At 39.3% G+C, this 27,890-nt stretch overlaps 4 protein-coding genes across 4 annotated transcripts; 3 read left to right on the forward strand and 1 right to left on the reverse strand.

Annotated features, from left to right (window-relative positions):
• Positions 1–600: 600 nt before the first annotated feature.
• On the forward strand, positions 601–2,910 carry ndufb6 (NADH:ubiquinone oxidoreductase subunit B). The gene is made up of 4 exons (XM_078261516.1): positions 601–878; positions 2,036–2,128; positions 2,474–2,518; positions 2,785–2,910. Exons 1-4 carry the CDS (start codon positions 699–701, stop codon positions 2,848–2,850), a joined length of 384 nt encoding a protein of 127 aa, XP_078117642.1. The 5' UTR covers positions 601–698; the 3' UTR covers positions 2,851–2,910.
• Positions 2,911–3,733: 823 nt separating this feature from the next.
• On the forward strand, positions 3,734–7,737 carry toporsa (topoisomerase I binding, arginine/serine-rich a). Its single transcript, XM_078261448.1, has 2 exons — positions 3,734–3,916; positions 5,027–7,737. Exon 2 carries the CDS (start codon positions 5,030–5,032, stop codon positions 7,367–7,369), a length of 2,340 nt encoding a protein of 779 aa, XP_078117574.1. The 5' UTR covers positions 3,734–3,916; positions 5,027–5,029; the 3' UTR covers positions 7,370–7,737.
• Positions 7,738–8,930: 1,193 nt separating this feature from the next.
• mtap (methylthioadenosine phosphorylase) lies at positions 8,931–23,878 on the forward strand. The gene is made up of 8 exons (XM_078261472.1): positions 8,931–9,023; positions 10,843–10,929; positions 11,083–11,141; positions 11,360–11,527; positions 14,288–14,390; positions 17,352–17,591; positions 20,186–20,308; positions 21,221–23,878. The coding sequence occupies exons 1-8, from the start codon at positions 9,000–9,002 to the stop codon at positions 21,257–21,259; spliced, it is 843 nt and encodes a 280-aa protein (XP_078117598.1). The 5' UTR covers positions 8,931–8,999; the 3' UTR covers positions 21,260–23,878.
• cdkn2a/b (cyclin-dependent kinase inhibitor 2A/B (p15, inhibits CDK4)) lies at positions 22,765–26,009 on the reverse strand. Its single transcript, XM_078261524.1, has 2 exons — positions 25,595–26,009; positions 22,765–24,231 (listed from the first exon to the last, which is right to left on the reverse strand). The coding sequence occupies exons 1-2, from the start codon at positions 25,715–25,717 to the stop codon at positions 23,980–23,982; spliced, it is 375 nt and encodes a 124-aa protein (XP_078117650.1). The 5' UTR covers positions 25,718–26,009; the 3' UTR covers positions 22,765–23,979.
• Between the last annotated feature and the right edge of the window lie 1,881 nt (positions 26,010–27,890).

Consider the following 27,890-nt stretch of genomic DNA (forward strand, 5'->3'; position numbering starts at 1 on the left):
ATAAAGTTATTGATAAAAGGCGCTCTCTTGCATCCATAGGGGACCTCTACATCCATCGGTAGGCCTACAGGAAAAAAGACAAAAAAGATTATCAATTTAAGACGCAAATTACCCCAGCCCAGCCACAAACTGTTCTGTTTTTACATTTAGTTTTATTCATTTGCAATACCGTCTACACAAATGTATTAGGCTACTTAATTTATATTTTATTTGTTTACATTTTAGCCCTATTATATGCTGATGAAAACAATGGATTTGTGCGGAGAGTTTAGCAGTCTGGAGCATAGAAATAGAAGGAATCCTTTGATTGTCATTGCCAAGCACTACTTTTATTGTTGTGCACATGATTAATTAATAAAGAACCTTGAACCTTGTGAATAAACCTGAGTGACTTGAGAGACTTCACTGCTTCTGACACTCTTCTCACACCGCATGTTTCTGTCACTCTGAGAATGATTCAATGAGTTTTACAAACTACAAATAGGAGAAAGGAATAGAGAAAAAAAAATCACTTCATGTCACTCTTCTCTTCCGATCCAGCAGGTGTCGCAGTAGAATTAGTTGAACTGTTCAAACTCATATCAATCACGTTTCCGCTCCTTCTTCTTCTTCGTTGGTTGGTATATTTCTCTGCAAAGAGAAGTGTCCTCCATGGTGTCATTGTAGGTCTCTTGAGGTTGAATATCCAGAAACAAGCGATGTCTGGGTACACACCAGACGAGAAGCTCCGTGTCGAGCAGATAACAAAGCTCCGGAGGCAGTGGCTGAAGGACCAGGAGCTCAGCCCGAGGGAGCCCGTGGTACAAGCTAAACCTCCCGGCGCTGTCGCTAAGTTCTGGGCTGGCTTTCTGGAGCCCAAGAGCCTGTGGAGGCTTTACGTGAGTCCCGATACACCGCTAATGCTAGCTAGCAAAACAACCACTGGTGATAACGGTTACGTTACAAACAGAAATTATCAGATAACAAACTGAACGGTTTTCATAGTGTGACAATTGTTAGTGTTATAACGCTAACGTATTAAGCTACGACACGGCTGAGTGTTCGCTCACATCCAACGTGGTGAAACAGCTAACGTTAACCTAACCTACTGCTTTCTCAAAATGACATGGTTGTTTAATGATTTCGACCGTTTGCTGAAATAATAACTGTGCTACATTTATCATTTGACAATAGTATGGAGGTTCTTTTCAGTATGTCATTTTCTCCAGTGACTTCACATTTGGTTAAATAAGAAAACTGGCTGCAGCCCTGTTTCAGAGACAATTAACTTTATTATGAAATGGAGTACAAACCAGATGTTCACTGAGATAATTGAACAATATGTCCCTTTACATGTGGTGATGATTTGTTCTATGAACTGTAACAGTCATACCTTATCTTACTTGTTTGTAGAAAATCAAATATCACGATTTTTATTTTTATTTTTTTAACCAAATACCTTGATATCGAGTTCACAACAATATTGTAGGGTTGACTATTTCACAGTAGGCCTAGTGAAAAATAGTGCTTTCACAAACTATTTACACAATAAGATTTTTAAGGAAATAATCATCAGTAATATGAATATAATGACTAAGTCGGTAAAGGCAAATAATAGAACAATAGAATAAGTTCAGAAAATTACATCACTTTACTGTGATACAGCCTGTAAAACCAGGAAAAGACTTATGCCATATTACAATATCCAAAATCTAAGACGATATCTAATCTTGTGTGACAATATCGATTTAATATCGATATATTGCCCAGCCCTACAGATTGTACATTTGAAACTTCTCTTGTCTCTGAGTTGCTTTGGTCCACTTTATGTTTCAGCATGTATCCATTCCATAAAGTAACCACTATTCTGATTCACTTTCCTCTTTGTTAAACACTTACACGCTTAAACCTTTTCACCATATCCGATTAAAAGAGCATGATCCCTATGTTGTAGTATGTATTATCTTTTATGGGGCTGTCAGAATAAACACTGTGATTCATGATGTACTTCTTTTCTATATACAATAACCTGTCTCTAATGTGCTTCTCCTCACAGACCTACAAAGCATACACAGGTGGAGTTTTTACATTAACACGGCTGTTGATACCTGCTTGGATTGTTCACTACTGTGTGAAATACCATATTGCCGTAAGTCAACCAAAATTTTAAACATTATTTGGGATATTAAGAAATAAATAAGAAGTAACTATTACATGTTATGTGCAATGGAGTTAGACCTTCACTTGTGTGAATGCTTAAGTTTTTGAAGAGCCACAGATTGGCTGATTTTCTTTTTACTGTTGTGTATGCCCTCTATGAGCTTTTTTTATTTTATTTTTAGGCATTTGCACATGTAAGTTCCTGAATAATAACATACATGTTTAACTATTTAGAGTGTTATTTTATTCTTTAGGTAGCATACAAGTAGGGCAACTTGCAAAGAAAGCAGGAGTACTTTGAATGCAACATTGACAATGTCATTGTCCCCTACAGCAAAGGCCATATGGCATTGTGGAATTGAAACCTAAGCTGTTCCCTGTAAGTATGATTTATTAATTCTACCATTGCACCTTTGTTCTTCCTGTAATCACTATAATCGTTATTTGTATTTTTTTGTACGTACAGCTGCATATCAGCTTGCTTTACCAGCCATAGTAAGACCTGATTGTCCTGCAGTCTGATTCCACACAAACAGGCCACAGTCCAGAGATGCTCTGACGAAAGCATAAAAGAACTGTTCTTTGAGATGTCTTCATGGAGGAAAAGAGTATTTCTAATTAGTTTGTCCTTGTCATTTTGTTAAGGGTGACACCATTCTGGAGACGGGCGAAGTTGTTCCAGATCTTCCTGACACCCATGGTCATCACTGAAGTTTCAATCATTTTCTGTTGTAAAAACTGTGTATATGCCAATAAAATATTACAAAGTTATTTATTAGTATGTATAATTTCACAAATTAATGTAAATAGTGACATATTAAAGTGGAGATTATTAATGAATGTTTTGAATGTTTCCAGTAAGAGGCTTTAGTATTTTTTTAAAGAAACATTTTCCAGTTAACTGCCAGATCATCATGGTAAAAAAAAAAGAAAAAAAAAAAGAACGTTAGTAAACTCAACCTTATTAGTGTAGCTCGTAGCAGTTAGCTGTAAATTACATTTTTATAATATGTTACTCCACTTATTTAATGTTTTTAAATTCTAAGCAGGGTAATGGGGTGGGGATATAATGCAGATAGGTGGGACGCAAATTGAAAATGTTATGTTGGTTTAAAAGTTTAGATTAAGACCAGCTCTGGTACAGCACAAGGTAACCACTTAAGATACACTGAATTTCCAAATGGCAAGCATAGCCTAATATAGCATAAAATGTTGGTCAAATTTGAACCTATTGTTGAAGTTGAGGCAAATATTACTTATACTTTTATATGATTCCAGTTGTCTTTCAGACTGCTATTAGCTGGACTGAGATTGTGCCTTCTACACTGTACAGTATGTGGTATCATGTTGCATAAAAACAAGGCCTCAAAGACTCTTCAGTCAACTAATAACCGTCAGTATACTTCATGCTGTTTACATTACAGTATGTACACTGTAGAATAGCTATAATTAATAAAAATGTAAATAGGAAATCATTTCAATGGGTTTTATTCTGATTTGATTTTGTGTGTACGAAGTCTTTTATTTTGGTAGTTCTTCAAATTGAAAAGATGGTGCTTTTATTCTAAAGGGCGGAAGTGGCTTAACTAGCTTGAATTTTTTTTTTAAAAAGTACTCAGAATGTACGGTAGGGATATGGAAGGAGTGTTGGGAAGCCAGGCTGCTGGGCTTATAAAGACTTGCTCCTGATTGACAGTTATGTAGAAATGAATGGGTTTCTTCAAGACGAAGAGATCTAATCAGTTTCCAACTGCAAACGTGTCCGAAGAAGGCAAAAGTAAATACTGTTCAACTTTTCTCGAACGTCCTAACTAACCGTAGAGGTCCTAGCCTAACTAGCTAACGCTAGATAGCTAGCTATAACGCAATACATCCATGCTATAACGCCCTAGCTTACTTAGCTAGGTAGCGTGCTAACTTTAGCTAACCAAGTTCGTGGGCTGAGTTCGCAGTTTCGATCAGTGGTACCGCGAATGTACCTCGACAGAATAGTTTGTATAAAAGTCGGGGTTGTTTAGATAATACAATCACTTCAATCCGACGTATTTCCAACTGTTTACCGACAAGAACTGTAACGTTACTCATTGAGTGGGCACCCTACAAATAGACGGCGCTAGACACTGTCCTAGCCAAACCTGCTAGGCTAACTAACAGAAAACAACAACATAACCGAAGGACAAACACGAGTGTCGATTTAATTGTAGGATTAATCCGCCGTGTTCTTCTCAGTGGTAACGTTAACATGTCTATCAAGAGTGTCCATATGTAAGGCATATGTAACGTTACAGCGCGAATAGATCGGATGTAACGTTAGGACCGTGATAATAGTTATGTACCACGGACTGTCATAACCATATAACACTATCCATGTTCCATTCGAGTTAGGCCGCCATTTCTGTCATTTATTCTGCTCTTTTTTTAATACAAGACATGTTTGCTTTTATCATTTTTCTTTTCTTGTTACTGCAAGATACTTTCATGATATGTACGTGTAGGGTTCTTGAATGTATGTAAAGGTTATTTATGTAGATATGCATTTGAAATGGGGGAGACAGCCTTGTTCTTATTATCGAAACTAAGCTGTCATAATAATGTATAATGTTAAAAAAGTAATTGTTCAGAGTCATATTTCATTGTTGTCATGATGAGAAGGATGAATAATACTGTTGTTTTCTTTTTATGCTACATCATTTGCAACTTAATCTAGCACATTAATATTGTCTGTGCAAGTCACAGTGTGCAAACCTTCTAGTTGCCTGAATGAATCTGATGTCAGATTTATTTGAAGAGCATATTTTCTCAATAAACAGGAAGGTATTTTGTGCAGTTGTTCGGTTTACTCGTAAATGAAGCTAAAGTTTAAACCTTATTTTTCTTATCTTGTTAGATCATGTCAGCAATCAAGATTGCCCTGCAGCAGAGCCAGAAAAAGGGCAAAAGGAAAACCTCTGAAGCAATGTCTGCAGAGGTGTCCCCAGACTCCAAGTGTCCCATCTGTTTGGACATATTTAACAACATTTCTTACCTGAACGTCTGCCTACACAAGTTCTGTTTCCGCTGTATTCAGGAGTGGTCGAAGAACAAAGCTGAGTGCCCTCTATGCAAACAGCCATTTAATTCAATCTATCACAGTATAAAATCAGATCAAGACTTTAAGAAGTATGACCTGCAGCCGGTGGATAATGGCTCTTTCGGGACTTTTGGGGGAGTGCGGTTTAGATACCGCACAACTCTTACTGGAGTCCATCGACAGATGCGGGGAAGGACCTCTCCACCTCCAGACAATGGAGTAATGTTTGAAGCCTCAGCAAACCCTCCACAACAGCCGCAGGACCGCTACATCCGGCGGATGATGAAGAGGTTGGCAGCCAAGAGGAGAGCTGCGAGTGAAGGCAGGGCAGTGAATAGTGTCCGAGAGCAGGAAATGGTAAACTTCAGGAGGGAACTGTACCGACGGGGGGTGAGGATTCGGAGTGTCCGGGATGGAGGCCGCTCCCGAGACACCTCAGCTGAGTTCTTCCGAAGAAATCCTGCCTGCCTACATAGACTGATCCCCTGGCTAAAAAGAGAACTCATTGTGCTATATGGGGCCCATGGCTCTTTGGTCAACATAGTTCAACACATCATCATGTCACGCATTACACGTTACGATATGGAGGATGGAGCTATTCAGGAAGAGCTCAGGCCGTTCCTCCAGGGACGCACAGAGCACTTTTTGCATGAGTTCATCAGCTTTGCAAAGTCCCCCTTCAACATGGAGGCCTATGACCAGCATGCTGCTTACGACTGCCCCGCCCCTTCCTCAAATGAAGACAGCAGTTCCAATTCATCTGTAATAGCTATCTCAGAGGATGAGGAAGACTCAGTGGAGTTGGACCCCCCAGGAGACTCCGTGTCTACTTTGAGCCACTCTGCGTGGGATGATGAGACGCCTGGGCCATCATATTCTACGACAGCGGAACAGAGCAGGGCCGAGTGTCTGTCAGTCCTCGACTTAGACTCCGATTCAGACAGCAGTTTAGAGGAGGAGACACAGGAGTTTGGGGCCTCTCCACAGCCAATGACTCCTCATAACCAAACAGACGTGGCACACGGTGCAGTTAACAATGAAGAGGGTCTGTCTTATGACAGCGATGACTGTGTCATTATAAATTTCATTAAGCCAACAGCAGAGAGGACTCCTGAACTGGTTCAGCTCTCCTCTGACTCTGATGAGTCTGCCAGTGAAGATATTAAAGCAGTGCCTCTTCTGCCTCAACACATCCGCTTCTCCAGTCTCAGTCCCATAGCTTCACAGAGTAGTGATCCAAGTGGTGCTGGACAGTCAGAAAATGCAGAAACGGACCACTATCATCAGTTTTATTCAAAAGACCGATGTAGCTCTTTGACATCTAGCAGACACAAGACATCCAGTAAGTTAGACAGAAAAGACACAGGTAGAAGATTTGACAGTAATGATAGATCTAGAGAGAGGCACTTGTCTAAGGACAGAGACCATAGGAGAAGGAGGAGGTCAAGAAGTGCAGAGCGCAGGCACTCTAGCAGGAGCCTGGTGATCTCCCCCAGCAGGACTCAATCCAGAGAAAGAGGTTCTTCTTATTCCAGTAGCAAAGACTACTCAAAATGTGACCGTAATTATAAAAGGAGAGACCGTGGTTACAGCTATCAATCAAATAGGCATTACAGCCAAGAGAGAAATAATAGTGGGATGAATTACACAGAGAATCGCTCCTACTATTACAGTATTCACAACTACTCAGATCGGCACTCTTGCTCCAGGAGCCACAGCAGAGATTCGCGGAGACGAGACAGGGGGCATTCTCGTTCTAGGACTTGTTCCAGCAGTCGCTCCCCTTCAACGAAAAGTAGATCTCACACCAATAAGCCTGGTGGGAAGAGGAAATACAAAACAAGACATTTGGAGGAGGCATCCAAAAACACACTTCCCCACTCAAATGCTAACGGTGACTCCCCCGTGTTGTCAACAAAACACAAGAAAAAGAGCAAAGAGAAGCATCGTAAAAAATCCAAAGACAGGTCAAGAAAGACTAGCAGGAGCCTCAGCGTGGAGCTCGTCAATGAGGAAAACTCTGAGCGGAGCAAGCATCACCATAAGAAGAAGAAGAAACACAAGAAGAAAAGTAAAAGGCACAAGAGTAACGAACGCACAGAGAAACACTTGCCCACTGTCATCACCATTGATAGTGACAGCGATTCTTTTTGCGAATGACAGTGTTCAGATGGCTTCACCGTTAGCAGCTAATGTCTGCCAGCAGTATTTTACATCAAAACAATGTTCAATATATTGAAGGTCACCAGACCTTGACGGATATAGTGAATACACATATCCGTTTAAATGCCACTGCAAGTGTTTTCTACTGCAACAATTCATTGGACACTGGCTTACACGATTGTGTTAACACCTAAAATAATCTTATTGTACGTGCAAAGTGCCACTATGAACAAGGAACAAGCAGAATGGAATCATTGGGAGTCACACATCTTTTTAAGTGTCAATTCTTATTCAAGAAATTCATTTTCTTTAATGGATGTATTTTATTTTAAGGTGGTCTCAGGGATAATATTGATTACAGTGATTTTGTCATCACAATTCAGTTATATTCTTAATGCAAAACAAATTCTACTTGCACATGGAGTAGTACTTATTATCCGCGGATGATGTTTGGATTTCAGACTTGGCTCTTTTGTATTAAATTTTATTTAAAATAAATTGTAATGAGCAACTGTGTGTGCTGTCGGTTTTCTGTTTCTTCCATGTGTTGAAGTATTGTTGGGTTCATGTTAGTAATAGCTGGGCTATACTCGCCATACGTTTGCAACTGTTGATTAATTAATTGATTAATGGTTTTAATAGAGATGAAGAGATTTGAGTGAAAGAATTGCGTGCCATGTCACATTTTACAACACTATATCCAAGATAAGAAGATTATGAACTGTGTTCGGGGAGTAACCAACCTCTTTACTAGTTTACATTTTGTTTTGTGTTATAGCTTCAAACTAGATCAAAGGTCTAAAATAATTTGGAGGGAAGAGGTGAAAGATGGAAAATGTAAGAAGCTGAAAATGTACTGTAAATTCCTTTACATATTCGTAGCATCACAAGCACAGAAGTCATAATTTTGCGTGCAAACTCAAACCTATCTGGTTCCTGTAGCTCTTAAAATAAACCTACTGTTGTAGCTATAGAGTTCACTTTCTATTTCATGAGACATACCCTTTGCTCTCTGTCTTTCATATACCTTCCACAATACAGATATGCCAAGTGCTGGGCTGATTGTCTGCTTCAGTGTAGAAGGATGCAAAAAAAAAAGAAGGAAAATCAGTCGACAAAAATAAACAGTGGTGTAATATTTATCTGTAATTTGGGCTGTGACAAGTGTTGAGGGAACACTTCTGAAGGCTCTGTGTAAGTGTGAAAAGGCATTTCATGTTTTTTTCTCAAACCCAGGACCACAAGATGGTGAATTTCGAGTAACTATAAAGCCAGGAAAAGAATTATCCCTACAGTTAAGTGTCTGCGTGTGCTCTGAATGAAAACCCACGGCCTCCTGCAAGGTAAGTAGAACGGTAAACACATTGTTTGCCTTTAAAAACGATTAAGTAAAATACACCAGTATAAATAGCCTAAAACCACTAGGCCATTTATCTGATCTAAAATGTTGGTTTCGCCACGCCTTTATTTTGAAGGCAAACCAATCAAACAGGAAGAGAATTGTCTGATGTCCGTGGTGCTGACGGATGTTGTTAACGGTTGTGGCCGTAGTTTGTGGCTATAAAGGGTCTTCCTCACAACTTCTTTTTTACAAATCTTCACTTTTACAGGCAAGAAAACTATCGTCATGGCTTCCACGGTGCCCATTAAGGTAATAACCTAAAATATAATGTCACGTTGAAAGTCTTACCAACTGAACATTGTGGGTTAAAACCACTGACTGTAAAGAATCTGTTAGCATCGTACTGTATTAGCAAAGCTGTAACGTTACTTATAGCTATAGTCTGCACTTTTAAACAGTCATGGGGAAAAAAACATAAGCTTTTGTATGCTAACTGCAAGGTTGCTCTATAACTGTACGTGGTACTGTTTATAACAACTAGTTAGCATTAAAGGTGAACCATCTCAGGTGAAGTTGATTTAGCACGTGGCCACTGCAGACAGAGTGCACCTCACTGTAACCGTAAGTGACAGCTGTCAGCAGGAGGTAATAACTACATTTACTCAAATACTGTACTTAAGTAAAAAAAATTAGGTACTTGTACTTTACTTGAGTCTTTGCTTTTCAACCTACTTTCTACTTTTACTCTATTAACGTTACATTTCAGAGGGAAGTGTATAATACTTATCATATCACAGTGGGGGGTCTGGGTGTCCTCCCCCAGGGAAGTTTTGAGCATCAACGACTTCCTTTCCTGCATTCGGATACACTTTTATGCACCAATTTACGGTGGAAATGCCTTTATTTAGCCTATGTGAAGAAGAAAAACACAGATGACAATTCAAAATATATCAAAAATATAATGGAAAGTATGTTGTTGCGTGTCATTGGGCATTTTTAAGTGGGTATATGGAAATCCTGGAGCTTTCTTAGTGGGTATACTGCATATACCTGCATATCATGTAGACTAGCCTACACCACTCACTGCTTGATTTAAAGTAGCAATACCATGCTGTAAACTTTACATAACTACAAGTAATATTATCAAAATGTACTATAGAACAACAGCAACTCTATTTTAGGCTATTATTAATGCATTGATTACAGTTTTAGCAGCATTTCAGTGTTGTAGCTAGTTCCAGGTGGAACCAATTTTAAAGGTCCCATGACATGCTGCTTTTTGGATGCTTTTATATAGGCCATAGTGGTCCCCTAATACTGTATCTGAAGTCATCTGAAGCTTTAAATGCTATTGAGGAAGAGAAGAGGGGGGCAAGGTGGAGGGTGGGGGTGTGGCCTTGACCAACTGCCACTTTGCTTGTTTGCAAGCCATGATGTCTCTCTCTTTCTCATGGGCGGGCCACATTCTTTTTAATAAAAAAAAACAACTGCAAGTTATTTAAAAATTAAATTGTGAACAGGGTGAATCGAGATCGCGATTTTATAACGATTAATTGTGCAGGCCTTAACAATTTAACATATTGTTAGGTACTTTAATCCATTACTGTGAATCATATTTTAGAATCTGATCATATGATGTTCATATTATTTTGCAAAGTACTACTTACTAATACAGCTGTCAGATAAATGTAGTGGAGTAAAAAAAAAAAAAAAAAGTACCTTATTTACCTCTGAAATGTAGTAAAGCTAGAGTAGAAGTACAGTACTTGGACATATTCTTACCCTGGATCAATGCTGTTTGACTGACTGACTATAAGCAGTATTGTATGTACAAACACAGACAGCTTTCTCCCCGAGGAGGAAATAACCAGATCTTGTCATTGGAGTCTTGGATATTGTCAGTTGGTAACAAGTTAGTGACCGATTTGAATGTGTCCTCATAGTTAATAGATACTGCATTTATTTTCTGTTTTGTGTTTTTATCCATGCCCTAATTCCCCTACCCTGTTTGTAAACCAAATTATGAAAAGTTGTATCTATTTGTGTGTTTTTTTGTGTATACAAATGGAAGCGTTTTGGTCGGATATTGATTCTGATGTAGTTGTGTGACTTTCTAATTTTTGTTTAGATTGGAATAATTGGTGGTTCAGGCCTTGATGATCCAGATATCTTGGAGGGAAGGACTGAGCGTTATGTTGACACACCGTATGGAAAGGTTAGTCGTGTTTTGTGGCCCTAACCTGTTTCTTGTCAAATAGAGCAGTGTAAACGATAAGCTCTGTTGACATTCTGTCCTGTTTTGCTTGTAAATGATTCCTTACAGTAGTGTTTTTATTTATAATTTGATATTTCTGTTCTCCTTGAACAGCCGTCCGATGCTCTGATACTTGGGAAAATAAAAAACGTGGACTGTGTGCTCCTTGCAAGGTAAGAAAGGGTATTTTACTATACTCTCAACATGTGAATTTTTGTTCTCTATTAGAACCATCTAGTGAATATTTAATCATACTGCATGTCTTCAATATTTCACTGCATCTAACAATGAAGTGCCAAGCTATATTGTCTTGTTTCTGACATTGACCTAATGTTCAGTGAACATGATTAAACAATGTGTATCTTGAGTTCTGCTTGTTCCCATCTTTTAGGCATGGGAGACAACACACCATTATGCCATCCAATGTGAACTACCAGGCCAACATCTGGGCACTGAGAGAAGAGGGCTGCACACATCTGTTGGTTACCACGGCCTGTGGTTCACTCCGGGAGGAGATTCAGCCAGGAGACATTGTCATCATAGATCAGTTCATTGACAGGTAAGTGGGATTTGACTACAACAGCAGGTTGTGATTCAGATATTTGTTTCTTCTTTCCACATACTCTCTGGACGTGTAGTAAAACCGAGAATGTCAGAGCATTTCAATTGTATTCTTAGAATAGATTTAGCCGAGTACGTTTATCTTGATTTTAGTTACTTTCTGTGTTCAAACTGAACATGGGGGGAAAAAAGGTTTTGTCTAAGTGGGGCGAAAAAAGCCATTCATTTTAGTGAGGGGAAGTTATTGTATAAAAGTGATAACATGAAATCGCTACAGATACCAGGCACTTTAAGACTGTCTGATCACACTTCTTTTAATTTATAGTTTAAGATCCTTAAATCATACGACTGGCATTCTCACACAACAGCCTTATTCTTATTAACGCAGCTAATAAGATACAGCATTCATGTCATATCATAATCTGTGACATTGCACACCCTGAAGTGTGTTGCTGCTTATTTAAACCAGTTTACCTCTTTGAGAGTCAATCCAGAAAGCAACAAAGAGTGCCACAGTATGAAGTTTATGTGAATAAAGTGGCTACATTCATTGTTTTATGAAGTAAACGACATCATTAACTTAAATGTATTAACTGTCTTAATGTGTTCCTCTAAATAATTTGACCTTCTGACAAAGGTTGTTGTTGGTTGTTATGACTGTACAGGAGGTCTCTTGCACAACAACTCAAATCCTCTTCCCACACATCTCGCTGACATGTTACTGTGGGACAAAAGTGTCCAGATAGCTGAGTGAGAGAGGCGAAGGACTCGTATTACCACGTTTGACACATTTCTCAAAGCCAATGTTTGTTTACTGTCATGTTCAGTGGGAAGAATTGTTAACCTCTGCTTGGGGTTTGGTTGAACTCTCAAGTGTCATAGTTGGCTTTAGCGAGAATTAAAAAAGCCACTATCACTGTGACGCTCTGCTATGGAAACGGTTGACAGCTATATGATATTTGCAATGATATATTGGTAACTAAACAGTCAAGGCTCCTTCCTGTCTGTTTCATAGTGGTGTATCAATCGCTTTTGAGATGTGAGAATTTCAGTTCTCATTCATTTGATTTACTGAGCTAATACCCACCATCATGTTTTAATGGCTATAATGGAGCGCTCTTCGTCACATGAAGACATACTTTCATTTACTCATTTTAGAGTTGGTTTTAATAAGAGTTTATATTGACAATTATTGACAGTGCTGTTATGGTTTTGAAAGTGATTTTTGGTGCAAGTTGGCCATAAATAAACTAGGTTAACTGATCCATGTTTATTTAGATAGAGAGATGAGAATATATATATATATATATATACACTTTATGTGTAGCCTGACCCTGTGTGAGTGTGCAAGTTTCTCAGTTAGCTGATTGCACAAATTCCATTAAATAACTCAATATGTGCAGTGAGAGGTGCTGTTTAAGTAGGATGGCTTATTTGTTTCCAGTGAGTTGAACTGCTTGCCAACAGTCGTGCCAGTGTGTTCCCCTGCACACTTGCATACCACTGCGTCACGTTGCCCGTGGCTTTGTTTTGCCATGTAAGTGAAAAGTTCCACCACCAGCATCAAGCACAGACAAGATCTATTTATCAGAAATGAGGAAGTTGCTTGTTGGGACTAGTTCAGACTTGTCCTGCAGCATGTGACAGCATGTTTGTAAAGGCTCCACTTTATTGATTCGACAATCATTGTCATCTTGCTTTTCCAAACCCAACACTTGGTCGAAAATCCTCCTATTTTGACCCTTGATTTAGAAGTTCTTGTTTTGATTTTCACTTCTGATCTGTTTTTCATGGCACCCTCTATCATTGGTAATGCAATCTGAATAGTGCTGTGATTTCCCAAAGCTTTAGAGCTTTAGACGAGCTGTACGTCAGACCTGCTATGATGGAACTGTGTTTCAATAAATATCTAATGCTTAGTAGTCCATAGCTCATCTTTTTTGCGTTTTAGGGATTTAAATATTGAATTTTAGGCTTTCATTCTTTGCAACAATGATCCTATAATGGCGTTGCTAATGAAATGCCAGGCCCAGATAATTTGATTTCTATAACATAAACGGGCATTGTACTGAGCCTGTAGTTTTTCCCACACATTACTGTTATGGATTTTCAGCAGGGTGGAGCTGCAGCTGGCTCAATCTGTTTAAGCAATGACTAGTCTTCCAATGCCAGAGTTATGAGTAAGAGATAGGGTTGGGCATCAACTTAAAAGATACTGTTGATGCAAGGTTCACTCTTTCGAAAATTTTAATGTCTGAGATAATTGTGGTATGACTAAGCAATCGCTGGGAGAAGAGAACCAAAGTTATACCATGAATCAGCACCACTGAGAAATCTATCTTCTTAATACCCCATTACATAATGATCTACATATGATATAACCAAACGCTCAAAAATAATTCAGTCCTTGCAAAACAAGCTGAGGGCGTACAGGGAGACGCAAAATCCCCAATGTTCTCAGGCCACTGGGCTAAGTCAGTCTCTTGTATACTCCCGACCCGGCTCCATAAAGAGCTGAAGGCAGGCAGGCTGGCGCTGTGCCTGGTGGAACCCCACTGACTCAGCAGAGCTGGAAATTAAACAACGGTTATTGGCATGGTGCAGGAGAACAGGCTGCTGCTGTTCTCTGCTAACGCTTGCATAGTCCTTGTGACAATTAACTTTTACTTGCTGCTTGGTTGATGTGTTCATGTTCACAGTGTTTCTTAAAATATGTGTTTTGATACTAACTTTCAGTGCTTCTTGTTCTTTTTGCCAGGACTACCAAGAGAGCTCAGACGCTGTACGATGGGCAGCCAACCAGTCCTCCAGGAGTGAGTCACATCCCCATGGCTGAGCCTTTCTGCAACAGAACCAGAGAGGTGAGTCCTCGAATACCTGTACATACCCATGTCAATGCCTGTACTCACTGAGCCTTTTTTTTTTTTACTTCAAATTTACTCCAATTCTTTTTTTTTTTTTAATTGTGCATACATATTACATTTACATAACATATCATGTCAAAATATAATTGATAATAATTCCTGTACAATAATGTGAGTTGGCCCAACCAAAATGGACCAGAAGTGTGAAGATAATGGAAAGGTGGAAAAAAAAGCGGCACATGAGAGCTACACGGTCTGATCCACAATAAAGTGCTGCATTTTAACAAAAAAAAATGAATTGCTTAATTAAAGCTTTAGTGCATAACTTTTTGATATTAATGAACGTCCGTTACATTCAAGCCATTGCTAAATGAGTTGATACAAAGCTAATGAAGACTATCAGCTCCACACAACTCCGTCTATATTTCTCAGTATGACTATGTTCAGAAGATTGTCGTCCGGTGACTTTCCCGTGCAGAAACTCGAGTGAAGATAATGACCATCATGTTTTTTTTAATCCTCTGTGTCCTCTTTTGCTACTAGCAACTGCGTGGAGGAGGGGTGGAGGCTGTGCACGGTCACGGAAGGCTTGTGTCATATGGATGCGCCGACAGTGTTGTCATTACTTAAGGCCTTTTTATAGTTGTGCGTCAAATCGACGGCGGAGGGTCCGGCGTAGACGCAGAGGGGTCTGCGTCTACGCCGGACCTGACGTGCACCTCTCGAAAAATGTAACTACACGTCGCTCAGCCGTGGCTTGGTAGCGTTGCATTTCACCCGACTCATTTCCTGGTTCTTCTTCTCCATGAACATGAAATCAAGGAGAGGGTTAACTTTTCCTGCTACAGATTTCCCACCTTGGTCAGAAAACACAGGGGAGACACTTTGTTTCTCTCACTATGACTCTAGAGTCGGTACTCGCTCCGAAGCTAATCGCCGTCACTCTTTCACTTCTCCCTCTACCACACACACACACACACACACACACACACACACACACACGCCGGCTCGACGCACACCCCAGCGCACAAGTATAAACATCACGCCACTTACGTAAGCTACAGCGTAAGCTCTGCGTGGAGCCTCCGCAGAACTGTAAAACAAGCTTTAGAGTTCCTTATGGGGGTGGCAGAAACTACGCTTTTAAAGGTGCACTATGAGTTCATGCATTGTCACTTCTGTTGTTTCTAGAGATGCACCGATAGACCGGCCGGTGACCGGAATTGGCCGGTTTTCATGTGCTTGGCCATGACCGGCAGGTCAGTCTGACATATGCCGGTCAATGCTACAATTAACGGACAACATAAGTTATACGTGTTACAGTTTTCAAGGACGCATGGACACGACACGACAGCACAGTCTCGTTTTCCCCCTTTCTCTCAACTTTTCTGCCGTGTATCGCGCGTACCGCTCGCGGTGTGAAGCGCGTGTTCTAGTCGCTATTCTCGCACATGTAGGGAACCTCGTGAATTAACCTGCAACATGTCAGATGTTTGGAAATTCTTCAGCGTGTGTGCAGAAGATAACAAGTTTGCAATATGCAACACCTGCAAGGAAAAAGTAGGGCGTGGAGGGACGACACCAAAAACCAAAATCACATTTTTTTTAGTTGGATATTGGATGTGAAAAGAAGGAAATGGTTCTAACATTGCACTTTAGATGTGTGTACATTTCCCACACCAGGAGTAATTTAAATAGTTCTATTTTATAGTGATCCATTATCTGTTCAAAAAATGTTCTATGTTCTGTGCAAAATGTTCTATTAAAGAAGAGATAGAAAATAAATATTTGTGTGTGCTGTAAAAATGGAATCGGCTAAAATCGGTATCGGCCTGGAAAGTTGTAATCGGTGCATCTCTAGTTGTTTAAAGTAAATTTCAAACAAAACAGAGCAAGCTCGCCCCTCCCCTCCCATGTTTCCGTAACTGTCATGACTAACTGTCACTAACCCCCACCCCCTCCCCCAACCATCTTGTCGGTGATTGGCTGGAGTGGTTTGTTGTAGTTTGGTTCACAGCCTGTGCCTCTAGTGTTTGACGTTTACGACCCCTGTGTTGTCTCCCGAGACCGGCTTTTCACAGTCTATTCAGGGAGCAGGCAGCTAGCGGATCAAGGAGAGATGCCTACGATTTGAGAGAAAAATGAAATCCCGCTGAAACCATGCAGGAACTCATAGTGCACCGTTAAATTAATATTGTTTACACACATGAAACATTTTGCGGCAAAAGTATGTGTCATTGGGGCTTAATTGTAAGGAAAAACTATGCAATCGATCGTAAAATGCTCTGATCTGATATTCAGGATGTAGCTACAGTTTTTGATTAGAGTTTAAGATTTAAGTAAATCTGTCTTTCGAGCAAGCAAAATGTAAAAGCATCCAAACAAGATTAATTTAATAGTTTTAAAACCTAAAACACTTAAAGGCATAGCTGCAAACTCGTCTGTACTGTCACTTTTATTCTACCCGCTTGCTTTTGCAACTATGTAAAAGCATCCATAAACAAAACTCTATGAACGGTGATATACAAATATAATGCATGAGGCACAGGTCAAGTATTTCCCCATGGTATAAAACACATTTATGAAAAAACAAATTGGTTTGTTTTTTCTGACTATGTAAGTTGTTGTTGTTATTATTATATAGATTGTATTACTTGTATAACTGCCATAATGTTGCTAATTATTTGGAAATGATTTGTAGAAAATACTTAACTTTCAAAATAAATATTTTCTGATCTGTAGTCTCGTGTGTCAGCGCTAGAGCTGATCTCCAACAGACTGAAACAGCATATCGGATCAGGAGATGGCACACAGCATAGCAGGCAGTGTTTTATTTCGTCAACACTACAGTTGAGCAAAGGAGATGAGCAGCAAATAAAACCACGTCAACAGTTCCCGCCTGTTCTCCCATCCCATCAGCTGTACGGAGACGGTTACTAACTCTCTGTCCTGGTGCAGGTTCTGGTGGAGGTGGCGCGGAGCCTGGGGGTCAAGTGCCATGTGCGAGGCACTATGCTGAGTATCGAGGGCCCCCGCTTTTCCTCGCGGGCCGAGAGCCTGATGTTCCGCCAGTGGGGTGCTGACGTCATCAATATGACCACTGTGCCAGAGGTGGTCCTCGCCAAGGAGGCCGGCCTGTGCTATGCCAGCATCGCCATGGCAACAGACTACGACTGTTGGAAGGAGCACGAGGAGGCGGTAAGTGGCAGGCTGGAGATCCTAACGACGTTTTTTTATTTTGATGTCTCGTCTGTCCTTGTTTGTGCCTTGTGTGAGTCAGTATTGGCAAAGTGGGATGCATGGTTGGTGCATTTCGGGTGGCGTCACTTCCTTCCTTTTGTGTTTGTTGTCTGTGCAGCCAGTAGTATCACCTTTTTTTTAATTATGTTTGTTTTTAGTTGTTTAAGATTTGTTTAGTTACTTACTATACCCCATTGGTTTTTCTTAGCTATCAGCTTACCACCACTGGATAACTTTTGGATAAAAGCTATGAGCTGGGTCCCAACAGGCTAATAACTAAATGTACTGTAGCATTTTATTATCTAACTTGTCATCAGGTTATATACTTTCATACTTTCTACTTTTACTAAGCTGGTGATTTACACTTGACCCAGATCCATCTTGCTTGCTGGACCACTTGTGCCAAAGTGTGCTATAAAACAATTATTGCACAATTGTATCCAATCCTTCAGCGTTAGCTCTGAGCTAGAAGAGCGATTGTGACACATCATCAAGGTAGTAATCATTGCTCTCACAGAGAAAAATGTTGATGATGGCAGCAAGATGGTCACATCTATAAAAAGATGTACCAGACAGTCTATTTACTATAAGCAAAACAATAGTTAGTACAATAGTAATCTCTGGTTTCTGTAACAGGACTCATTATTTCAGTTTTCATTTACTCAGCCTGGTAAGTTATTGTTGAATAAAAATAGTTTTAAAACCATTTTTATTTAACTTGATGCAATACAGTAATCCCTAGCTTGTTTTTCTCCTCACTTCCTGCAACTCGAGGATTTTCTGAGTTGTGCTTGTAACAAAAGGGACATTGTTTACTGTAAACTGCGGTGATCAGTGTCTTCTTGTAGCAGGAAACAAGCTTTGGGTACATGATGACCTCCTCAGTTTTTGCCACAGAGCACGCTAGATGTTGCTCAGTTGAAATTCATTGATTATACAAACAGGCACATATTGTTTGGGTACACATTCACTGTCTCACAAATTTCGGAATTGCTTTCAGAAAAAAAGTAAATGTGTACTTTTCCAGGGATAGCATAAATTAACTTTTGGTAATAGCTCTGTCACTTTTTAAGGCAGTTCTGTCAGAAGTTAATGTTATGCTTTCCTCTTGGAGCTGATTTGAAGAAGAGTGTTACATTGTAGGTGGGAACACACGAGCAAAAACAAGTCTTTGCTTTTATAATGATAAAAGTTTCAATTACTTCAAATATCATTTTGACATTTTTTTTCTGCAGTGTTTAAAGTTAGCACATCACTGAACCATTACATTATTAAGAAGAAAACATTTCTAGACCATATGTCATAAAAATGTTTTTAAGACTCATTATTCTCTAGTTTTTAATTTTAGTTGTGTTTATCTGGTTTTCTTTACTTTTTTTATATATATATATATAATCTCTCTATCTATCTGATTTCAAGATAGATTCACTACTTGAATCGTGTTGTATTTCCACTATATGTGTAAATGTATATATGTGTGTTTTATTCTTGTATACATGTATTTTCGTCTTTCTGAAGCACTTTGTTGCAAACGTGTTTGTTTCTAAAGTGCTATATAAAAGAAATAAACGTCAACATATGATCAACAAAGGTTTTCGCCATCTGTGCTCCGTAAGTAGAGCAGAGTATTTGTGGCTTCTCTTGGCTTCCGAGTAACCTTCTCTCTGTCAGACACTCTGGATAATGCAGTTGATATACTGTGTGTGGGCGAGTTTCAGCTTATTTGTCACTGATCCAGCCAAACTCACAACTTAACTTCCGAGTTCCTGCAGCTGACCTCTTCCCCCTCCTGTCGCAGAAGGCTCGCCACATCCTTCCCCCCCAGTCAGCTTGCCTGCCAGCCTCCGGTGGAAGCCCTGCCAGAGGAGGTTGAGTCACACTGAGTCATCAGCTTCACTGTCTTCATCCTGGCAAACACCACAAAAACATGAACCCAGTCATTGAATGTGACATGAAAACAAAGCACTCAAGGGAGGGGTTAATTGAGGTTAAAGGAGAAAACACAAGCACAGGACGGAAATAATGTAACTTACTGTACACTGTACAGTACATGTGGCTGAGTAATGTTGATTATCACATAATTTCATGCAGATATACTTAAATAGTTTTTATCCGTGTGACTGAGGCCTTAGTTTCTGTATGTGAATACAGTTGATAAATAAGCATGCTTATGATTTTTATTTCCCCTTTTCTTGTAGCGATGTTCATCAGGTGAATAATGTTATGATTGCCAGTGTCATAGACATGGCAGGTGAACTGGCTCAAAGACTTAAGTGTATAATGAATACCACGTAATGAGTCATTGGAGTACAAGGCCCAGATGGTGTCTACTGATTTTCACATCTGCACTGTTGGCTATCTCTGCAGCTGACTTGCAGGTTCTGTTGTGACTTGAATAAACTTGGAGATAAAACTAAACGTCTCTTTGAACAGCTCACCTTGTTGTCCAGTATAGAGCTGGTACAAAGTGACAAGACACTTAAAGCAAGCGCAATTTACATTTCTGTAAGTGATTCTTATCACACGCCGGCTGTTTTCTTCCCTTGTCCTAGGTCTGTGTTGACAACGTAATGAAGACGATGAAGGAGAACGCCAACAAAGCCAGCAGTATCCTGCTGACTGCAATACCTCAGATTAGTCAGATGGACTGGGCTCAGACAATGAAGACCTTGAAAGTAAGTTGTCAACTTTTATGATGATTAATTTCCATTCACTAAGTGTTTGAAGAGGTTGTGAAAGAGGGTCTGTTTACCTTTTTATAGCTGGCTATCTTGAATTGAGATCTCATTTATTCTGCCTCCCGTCTCACTGGGCCACATCTTTTAACCGTGTTTCAAAAGAATAATCAAACCATCTGGAGCATTACCGCTGTCGAGACACTACCCGTTCATGAAAGTGATTATTACCATGAGGCCCAAGTGCCGAAAAAAGCAATGATCGCTCCGTCTGCGAGGCTGACTTTGTGCTGTGTTGCAGCTTTTTATTATACAAAATCCAACTCAGCTGATTTAACTTTTAATGGAAATGTTTTTTTGGAAACATTTAAGCATGAAAACACACCATGACTGTAATACATATAACCGTCTTAACCCAATATATGTGGTAATAAAAATATGAAATGCATAGTTATCAGTGCACATGTTCAAGAAATGTTAATACAAATGTTTAACACATTTTTGTAGCATATGAATTTTACTTAAGAAAATCACATAAGTGTTTTTACACTGGGTACGTCCATTTGCAACAATACTTTTTAATATGCTTGAAGTACGTTAAGTTTGCAGGAAGGTAAGTGGATACATTTCTACTCACAATGTATCTTTTTTTATTGGAAAGGTTCACACTTTGGAATAAAATAATGAATCTGAATTGTGGTAATAATAACCGGCACATCCGTTTTTAATAAAACTTCCAGATTCATTATGTCCTCCGTTTATCTCTTCAACTTTCTAATGTATTTCACTTTTGGCCTCAGACTGGACTGAAACAAACACTAGGCAACTTTCACAGTCTAAATGTAGTTATTGTTGCTGTATGTCTTTGACACATACATGGGGAGGGAAACTATTTTGTTTCTTCTGTTACAGTCAATGGCCCAGTCTTCAGTAATGTTACCAAAACACTAAGCGTGCAGAAAACAAAGTAGAAAAGGATACCAGACACCACCTGTATCGCCACCGACTACAGACTCAACTCTGCCTGTGGAATTGTCATCAGTGAATCACAAGAAAGTGCCTCACATACAGTATATAATGCACGTGCTCTGTCTTCATTGGAAAAGGAAATCGGTTACTGTTATTCTCTGGAACACCCATGAGTATCGTCACTCCAGTAGCAGTTTTTCTGTCAGTCCCACCCTATGTTTAGTTAAACATTCTCAAAAGAGCAACAAAGGTATTAGGTCTTCTAAGGATTATACTAGATATTTTTTTGTGCATTTATATTTTTTGTGGTCTGTCAACATTTAAAATGTATATATTTGCCTGTAAACGTTTTGGTGTTTTTACTGCTGTTAATGCAATCAAAATGCTTTCAAGTTTAGCACATACATACTGTGTTACTGCCTTAGTTACAAGTAATATAAACCTTTTTTAAAGTAGAATCTGATGTCTTGAACGTATCACATGTACTCAAGTAAAATCCTTTAAATGCCTGGATACTACAAAAAAATGTCTGGTTATTAATACTGGGAATGTTTGTATCTTTTTCTTTTCACATGCACATTTTATTTTTTGTGAAATATTTTCATTTGCTCTTCATGACTGTTTTACATGTTTCATGAATCAAACCCCAACAGCATTCAATTAATATGGGATAGGATCTGCACTGTACATGCAAATTGTTTTCCAGTTATCATTAAAACAGCTAATTGACCGTATTTGGAGTACTTTTGAGAATCTGACTGCAGTTATTGACACTGACAGAGATGACAGACATTTTGTTGAAGTGCTGGGCCTTCTGTGAGCACTCATGTTTTCCATTTCCCTTTTCTTATCTGCATGTGCTGCACCTGAATGTCCTCACGCTGCACAGTAGCTAAAAAAGAAATACTTGGTACCTTGTATTTCCCCTATATTGCCTTGTCTAAACAACATTATGCTGCACACATTGGCTCAATAAAACCTATGGAGATTTGAAATCATGCTTTAAAGTTGTTAGTAAAACATTAAAATCTTAAAACTTTCAATTTCAAAGATTGTCTTTTTAAAAGGCTATTGTCCATTACAGCAAAAGAATTAGAATTAAAAATACATGTAAAGGGTAAAGTCACTTGTGTATTTATATATTCCTCTGAATTCAGAATTTCCGGTCTTGAAGCAATTTTGACAATGATTTAATTGAATATGCTAATTAAATATTGTAAAAACGGTCTCCTGTTTGACATGTGAGTACATCATTTATTGTTGAGATAAAAATGGTTTACCATGGCAGGCAGTATACTGGACCCATCCGTTGACGTTTCAGAAGAGACAACACCGTGTGATTAATGCCTGTAGTGGTTTTGGGGACTTTCTGTGCGTTTTCAAACCTCCCTTTGGTTGCATAAAGCCATAAACACAGCCATGCTTAAACTAAACCAGGCTAATGTTTAACTCGCCAAAAGTAGAAACATGGCCGATTTTATGAGTCATCATTTTTAAAACACGTTTACTTCAGTGGTGCTTTAAGTCAACCAACTTATGTCAAATATTCAAGGGATTACAATTCCCAGAAGAAGAAAAAAAACACTGCCTCAAATCTTTTCATTGAAAAATAAATAAATGAATTATTGCATCAGCATTGAGCTTACTGGCGTGTTTAACTGTGAAGTCTCCTGAGACCAGAGCTAATTGATCATGAGCCTGTAGCCTGATATTTACCATGCAGTGTCAGGAAAAACGCTCGCTCTGTAGCTCTCTCTGTCAATATTCATAAAAACCTGTTGCAAAAGCAAATCCAAGGAGAAGTCATAACGTTTGAAACGTTTCCCCTGGGGTGATATATAGCCTATTGCTCGTTCGGTCTTACTAGTTATTCAGCAATGTTAAACTCCCAACTGAATTTAAATGCAACGCAAATGATAATAGCTTGATTGATTTTTAAGTGTTCTTTTATTCTCTGGTACCATAGCCTAATCCATCATTTAGACCATATGTAAAGCATAACCATAGTATTACTGTTTCTAATCTGTTAATCTTAAAACACTTAAAATAAGCCTAAATCTAGATTTTATTAAAGTGCATAATATGCGAGTTCGGAAATAGCATTTGTACAAACAGCAAGTGGGACTCGATGTCCCTGCAGAATAGACATACGAATACAGAATACGTTAGACACTAATGTGCAATGTGCAAAACATTTTGAATGGCTTTGATTATATATTTGACATGGAAAGATATTCAAAATAGCCTACGGTATTCGCTATGGTTTATAACCAACAATAATCCTATTTTAAAAATACAATTCAGGCTAGGCTACTTAACAAACATATTAAAACTGTACACTATATAAAGTGGGGTTCCTTATAAACTAATCGATAGCCTATATTTCAATTATACCACGGAAGATAAATCGACAACAAATTGTGTTTAGGTCGCTGTATAATATCCCCAATAGCCTGGCTTACAGTGGCTTTAGAGCTATTGTGTTATTTGTTATAACAACGAACCTGAGCCTAAACCCGATTTTGTCCAAACAACAAAAAAAAGATGGCTATATTAGCAACAACAACAAAAAAATCTGACAAATAAATTAAGAAATAAAAACGTTTTTCAGCAAAACATGCTGATGTATAATTTTGGCTGCAGGCCTCTTCAGGCCCCGTTTCTCAGAGCCCCCATTTACAACAAAAATATCACTTAGTATTTTAAAGAGACTGCAGAAAATCGACCACATCCCTATGGCTGTTCTCTCGAGCCAAATCGATAGCCCGATTGTTTGTATTGTCTCTGGTCTGCGGGTCAGCCTGGAATTTCACCAACAACCGCACAGTGTCCAGAAAGCCCGTCCTGGCCGCGTCATGCAGCGGGGTGGTCCCGGTGCTTGTGTCCGCCACGTTGGGATCCGCTCCGTGCTTCAGTAACAGCTGAGCCACCGGCGTGCTCCCCATCATCATCACCTTCAGAAGAATATAACCCGCAGTTAGAATAGGCTATTTGGTTAAATTACTACTATAAAAAAAATTATAGCTATATATTTTTTTTAAATCAATTATTTAGGCCTAGGATATCCTTACTAGAAGATCATTATGGATAAAAATAGAGTTTGACCTGCAATTTAATAAAACCCCGCTGACCAAATAATTACTCAATTTTCACCCAGATATTTCATCAATCGGATTTGGAAATATATTTGGGAAATCACATTACAAAGACCTCGCCATTATGAGTTTGTCAACTGACGCTGGAGATAATAGACTTGCAAAGAGATGAAGCAGGGTGAAGTAGGCTATTGTCCCACATGGACATGGACTACAAATATAATTTATCTCCACTCATTTTTTTTTAAGTCGAAATAGGAGAATGATGAGCCACTGTAAGCACATTTAACGCACCAAAACAATGCGATAAACTGATAACGTCTGTAGGCGAGTGATTTGAGCAGCAGCCTTTTAGAGGCTCCTCGAATTTAGTTTATTTTTCTTTCATCTTAAAGAGAAATTCTAAATGAAACTGACTTGACGACAGGAGAGTTGCGTTTTTCCTCAGTACAGTCTCTGTGACTCCAAGACTATGTTATGATACAAAGGCACTTCGACTGCATGTTAAGAGGCATCGGCCGTTTTAATTAGGCTATAAAATAGCCTAATTAAAACGATTATTAATAGATTATTATTATTAGATAGATTAGAAGGTGTATATAATTCTGCTCACTTGTTGCTGGAATAGCCTATTTTAGAGATTAAGAACAGGGCCCTGTATTATAGGCTATTTTATAGGCCAAAGAACTGGAAGCGTTAAGAAAATGTTCTACTTTTAACGCAACCATAATACTATATAGCCTACTAGGCTTGTATATAGACTACGCTAATGTTTCGTTTTTAGCCTGATTGATACAGTGCGAAAATGAATAATCCAAAGTAACAATAGCCTGTCTGTTGTAACTCGTATAACCGTATAAAGGTTCCATACTAAACGTATAGGCTAGGCTATAGTTTCATTTTATAGATGGTAAATTATATTAGGCCGCCTAGGCTACATATTACCTCGATAGGAACGCGTTTTCGCCTAATAAAGTATAGCCGAAGTTTAATCACAGTCCACAACGACTCACGCGACTGCCCGTCATATTTAGGTGGGTTGCTTTTTCAGTAGCCTAAATAAAGAACATATGTTAAATAGCCTGGATGAAAATGTCTCCCCACTTGGCAATACTGGTTGTCATTTGAGGAGATTAATGATGTAAATGCTGTTACGGAAACACATTTAAGTAGGCTACTGCGCTTCTATCTGCGGACGAAGCTCATCTGTGGTGCTACTGACCTGTAGAGCAGTTCGACCGAAACAGTTAACGCCGTTAACTTCAGCTCCTGCCCGCAGGAGATACTCCACATCTGCCGTGTTTCCCATCGCTGCGGCTGTTGTCAGATCATCCTCCAGAGTCATTGTCGTGTCCAGAAATCTGCAGAGATAGCGTCGTGAATCTGTCACTTTGTCGTTTTGACAGGTAGTCTGATGATGACTATTGGAGGAACAGGAACGGCTCAAAAACACCAAAGAGCGCGTGTCTAATAATTACGGCTCGTGTCGTCGATGTGTGGCGGTGGGTCTTCAACCGTCCCCGGCTCGTCAGCTTGTCCAGTCCTGTTGGTCCGATGAGTACACCGTGCATCGCCTGTCCAGCAATCGGTCGGTGTGTGTCTGGGCTTGTTTTGAATGGGTGACATCATTCTGTTGCTGCAGTGGTGCGATTGTGCGCATGCGCTGCTACAACTAGTTTTGACAGCAGACGCAGAAGACTGAGTTCAATTTTAAATTCTGCTCCTCCTCGATCCTACTGTGTGAGATGACGGAAACCAACTCCTTCCGAGTTGAATTAAATCAAACTGTTCGTTGGCGGATCGTTTTGTAAACGCAGCTGCGCCTGTTTGTAGCCTACTGGATGCTGCAACTAATTTTGAGTCTTAAAGTTCAATCTTGACCCTGGAAACAGAAGTTGACTAAACAATCTCACCTAAGGTCTATTTAACAGCAGCTCTGGAGCTTTCGATCATATGAGTTGTCATGAAACTGTAATTTAAATGTTAAAATTTTCTTTTTTTTTCTCACTTAACTTGAATGCAAAAGTGCTCATAAAAAAAATAATGGAAAAATGGAAATTTCAGTATACAGTTCCATGGCAAGTGAGCATACTCCCATCAGCTGATATGATAAAAGGCCCCAGAACAGCTACTGACTTTAGGGTGTGGGTTAGGGGTTAGTCGATGAAGGGGGATAGCTAACTGTAATGTATGGTGGCCCTGAAGGACCAAACACAAGAGCAAAAGGGAAAACAACATTTCACAAAACACGACATTTCGCAAAACACAACATTTCACACCAAACAACATTTCACAAAACACAACAATTCTGAAAACAAGACATTTAAAAAAAAAAACACAACATTTCACAAAACACAAGATCATTTTAAGAAAACACAACGACATTTCACAAAACACATTTGGCAAAGGTAGAAAACAAAACAACATTTGGTGAGACTCAGACTGGAAAAGGTAGGCCTACGTATGTTTTGGACAATGATTCCTCATCGCTGATTGGATGCACATCTGTCAGTCTGCGACAAACGGAAGTCCTTCTTTTGGATTTTTGGCAGACTGGATGCCTTGCAACACATTGCTGCCTCTCACAGATAGGGATGATATGATCAAATAAAAAAAAACACGTAATTTTTCCTGAGGGAAATTGATGTGCACCAGTTGCAATAAGTGGAAACAGGCTCCTACAAGGCTGTTGCTGTTGTGAAATGTTGTGTTTTGTAAAATGTTGTTTATTTTTGTGAAATGATGTTTTCTCTTTTGTGTTTTCTCTTTTGTGTTTTGTGAAATGCTGTTGTGTTTTGTCCTACAGGGCCGTAGAGAGGGGATCGGTAGGATAATTAATTATTTACTTTAATTGCAAAATGACAAGTTAATATGACAACAGAAATTGTACAGTCGTAGAAAAAGGGGTGAAGACACCAAACAGGAGGAGTGTCCCTATGTGTCTGCCATGGCTGCATTCATTTGCTAGGGGGCCCAGAGGCAAGATTAAGTATGTTTACATGCACACCAATATTCCACTATTATTCCTAATATGACAATATTCCGAATTTGATACAGGTCATGTAAACAGCATATTCCGGTTGGATATTCCGAAAAAGGCCTTTTTTTTTAATATAGCATTTTCAGATTAAGACGTGAGATATTCCGGTATTATTCGGGTTTTAGAGGCATTCTTTGGACATGTATACAGTGCATTTGGAATATGCGTCTCAATCAGGGTTTTTACCGCAGTTTACGGCCTCTTGCCTGTTTACGGCTTATGGTCAGCTCTGTGCGTTGCTATGGTTGCTGTACACAAACCAACCAGCCAACGGTTTGCAAGGCTGCAGACCCAATAAGAAGGAGAAACACAGCTACTTTTAAACATTATCAAAGACTTGGATATCAACAGGTTTTTATGCGCACACATCGCTAAGCCGACCTTTTCAAGATGCTGGTTGAAGGAGTGAAAGGGGGACGCTGTGTTTGCACGGTACAGCAAGTCCGCCACTGGTAAACTTCGTAAAATCGTATTTTGT

Source organism: Sander vitreus, chromosome 2 (genome assembly GCF_031162955.1).
Source record: "Sander vitreus isolate 19-12246 chromosome 2, sanVit1, whole genome shotgun sequence".
In the NCBI taxonomy this organism is placed as follows: Eukaryota; Metazoa; Chordata; class Actinopteri; order Perciformes; family Percidae; genus Sander; species Sander vitreus.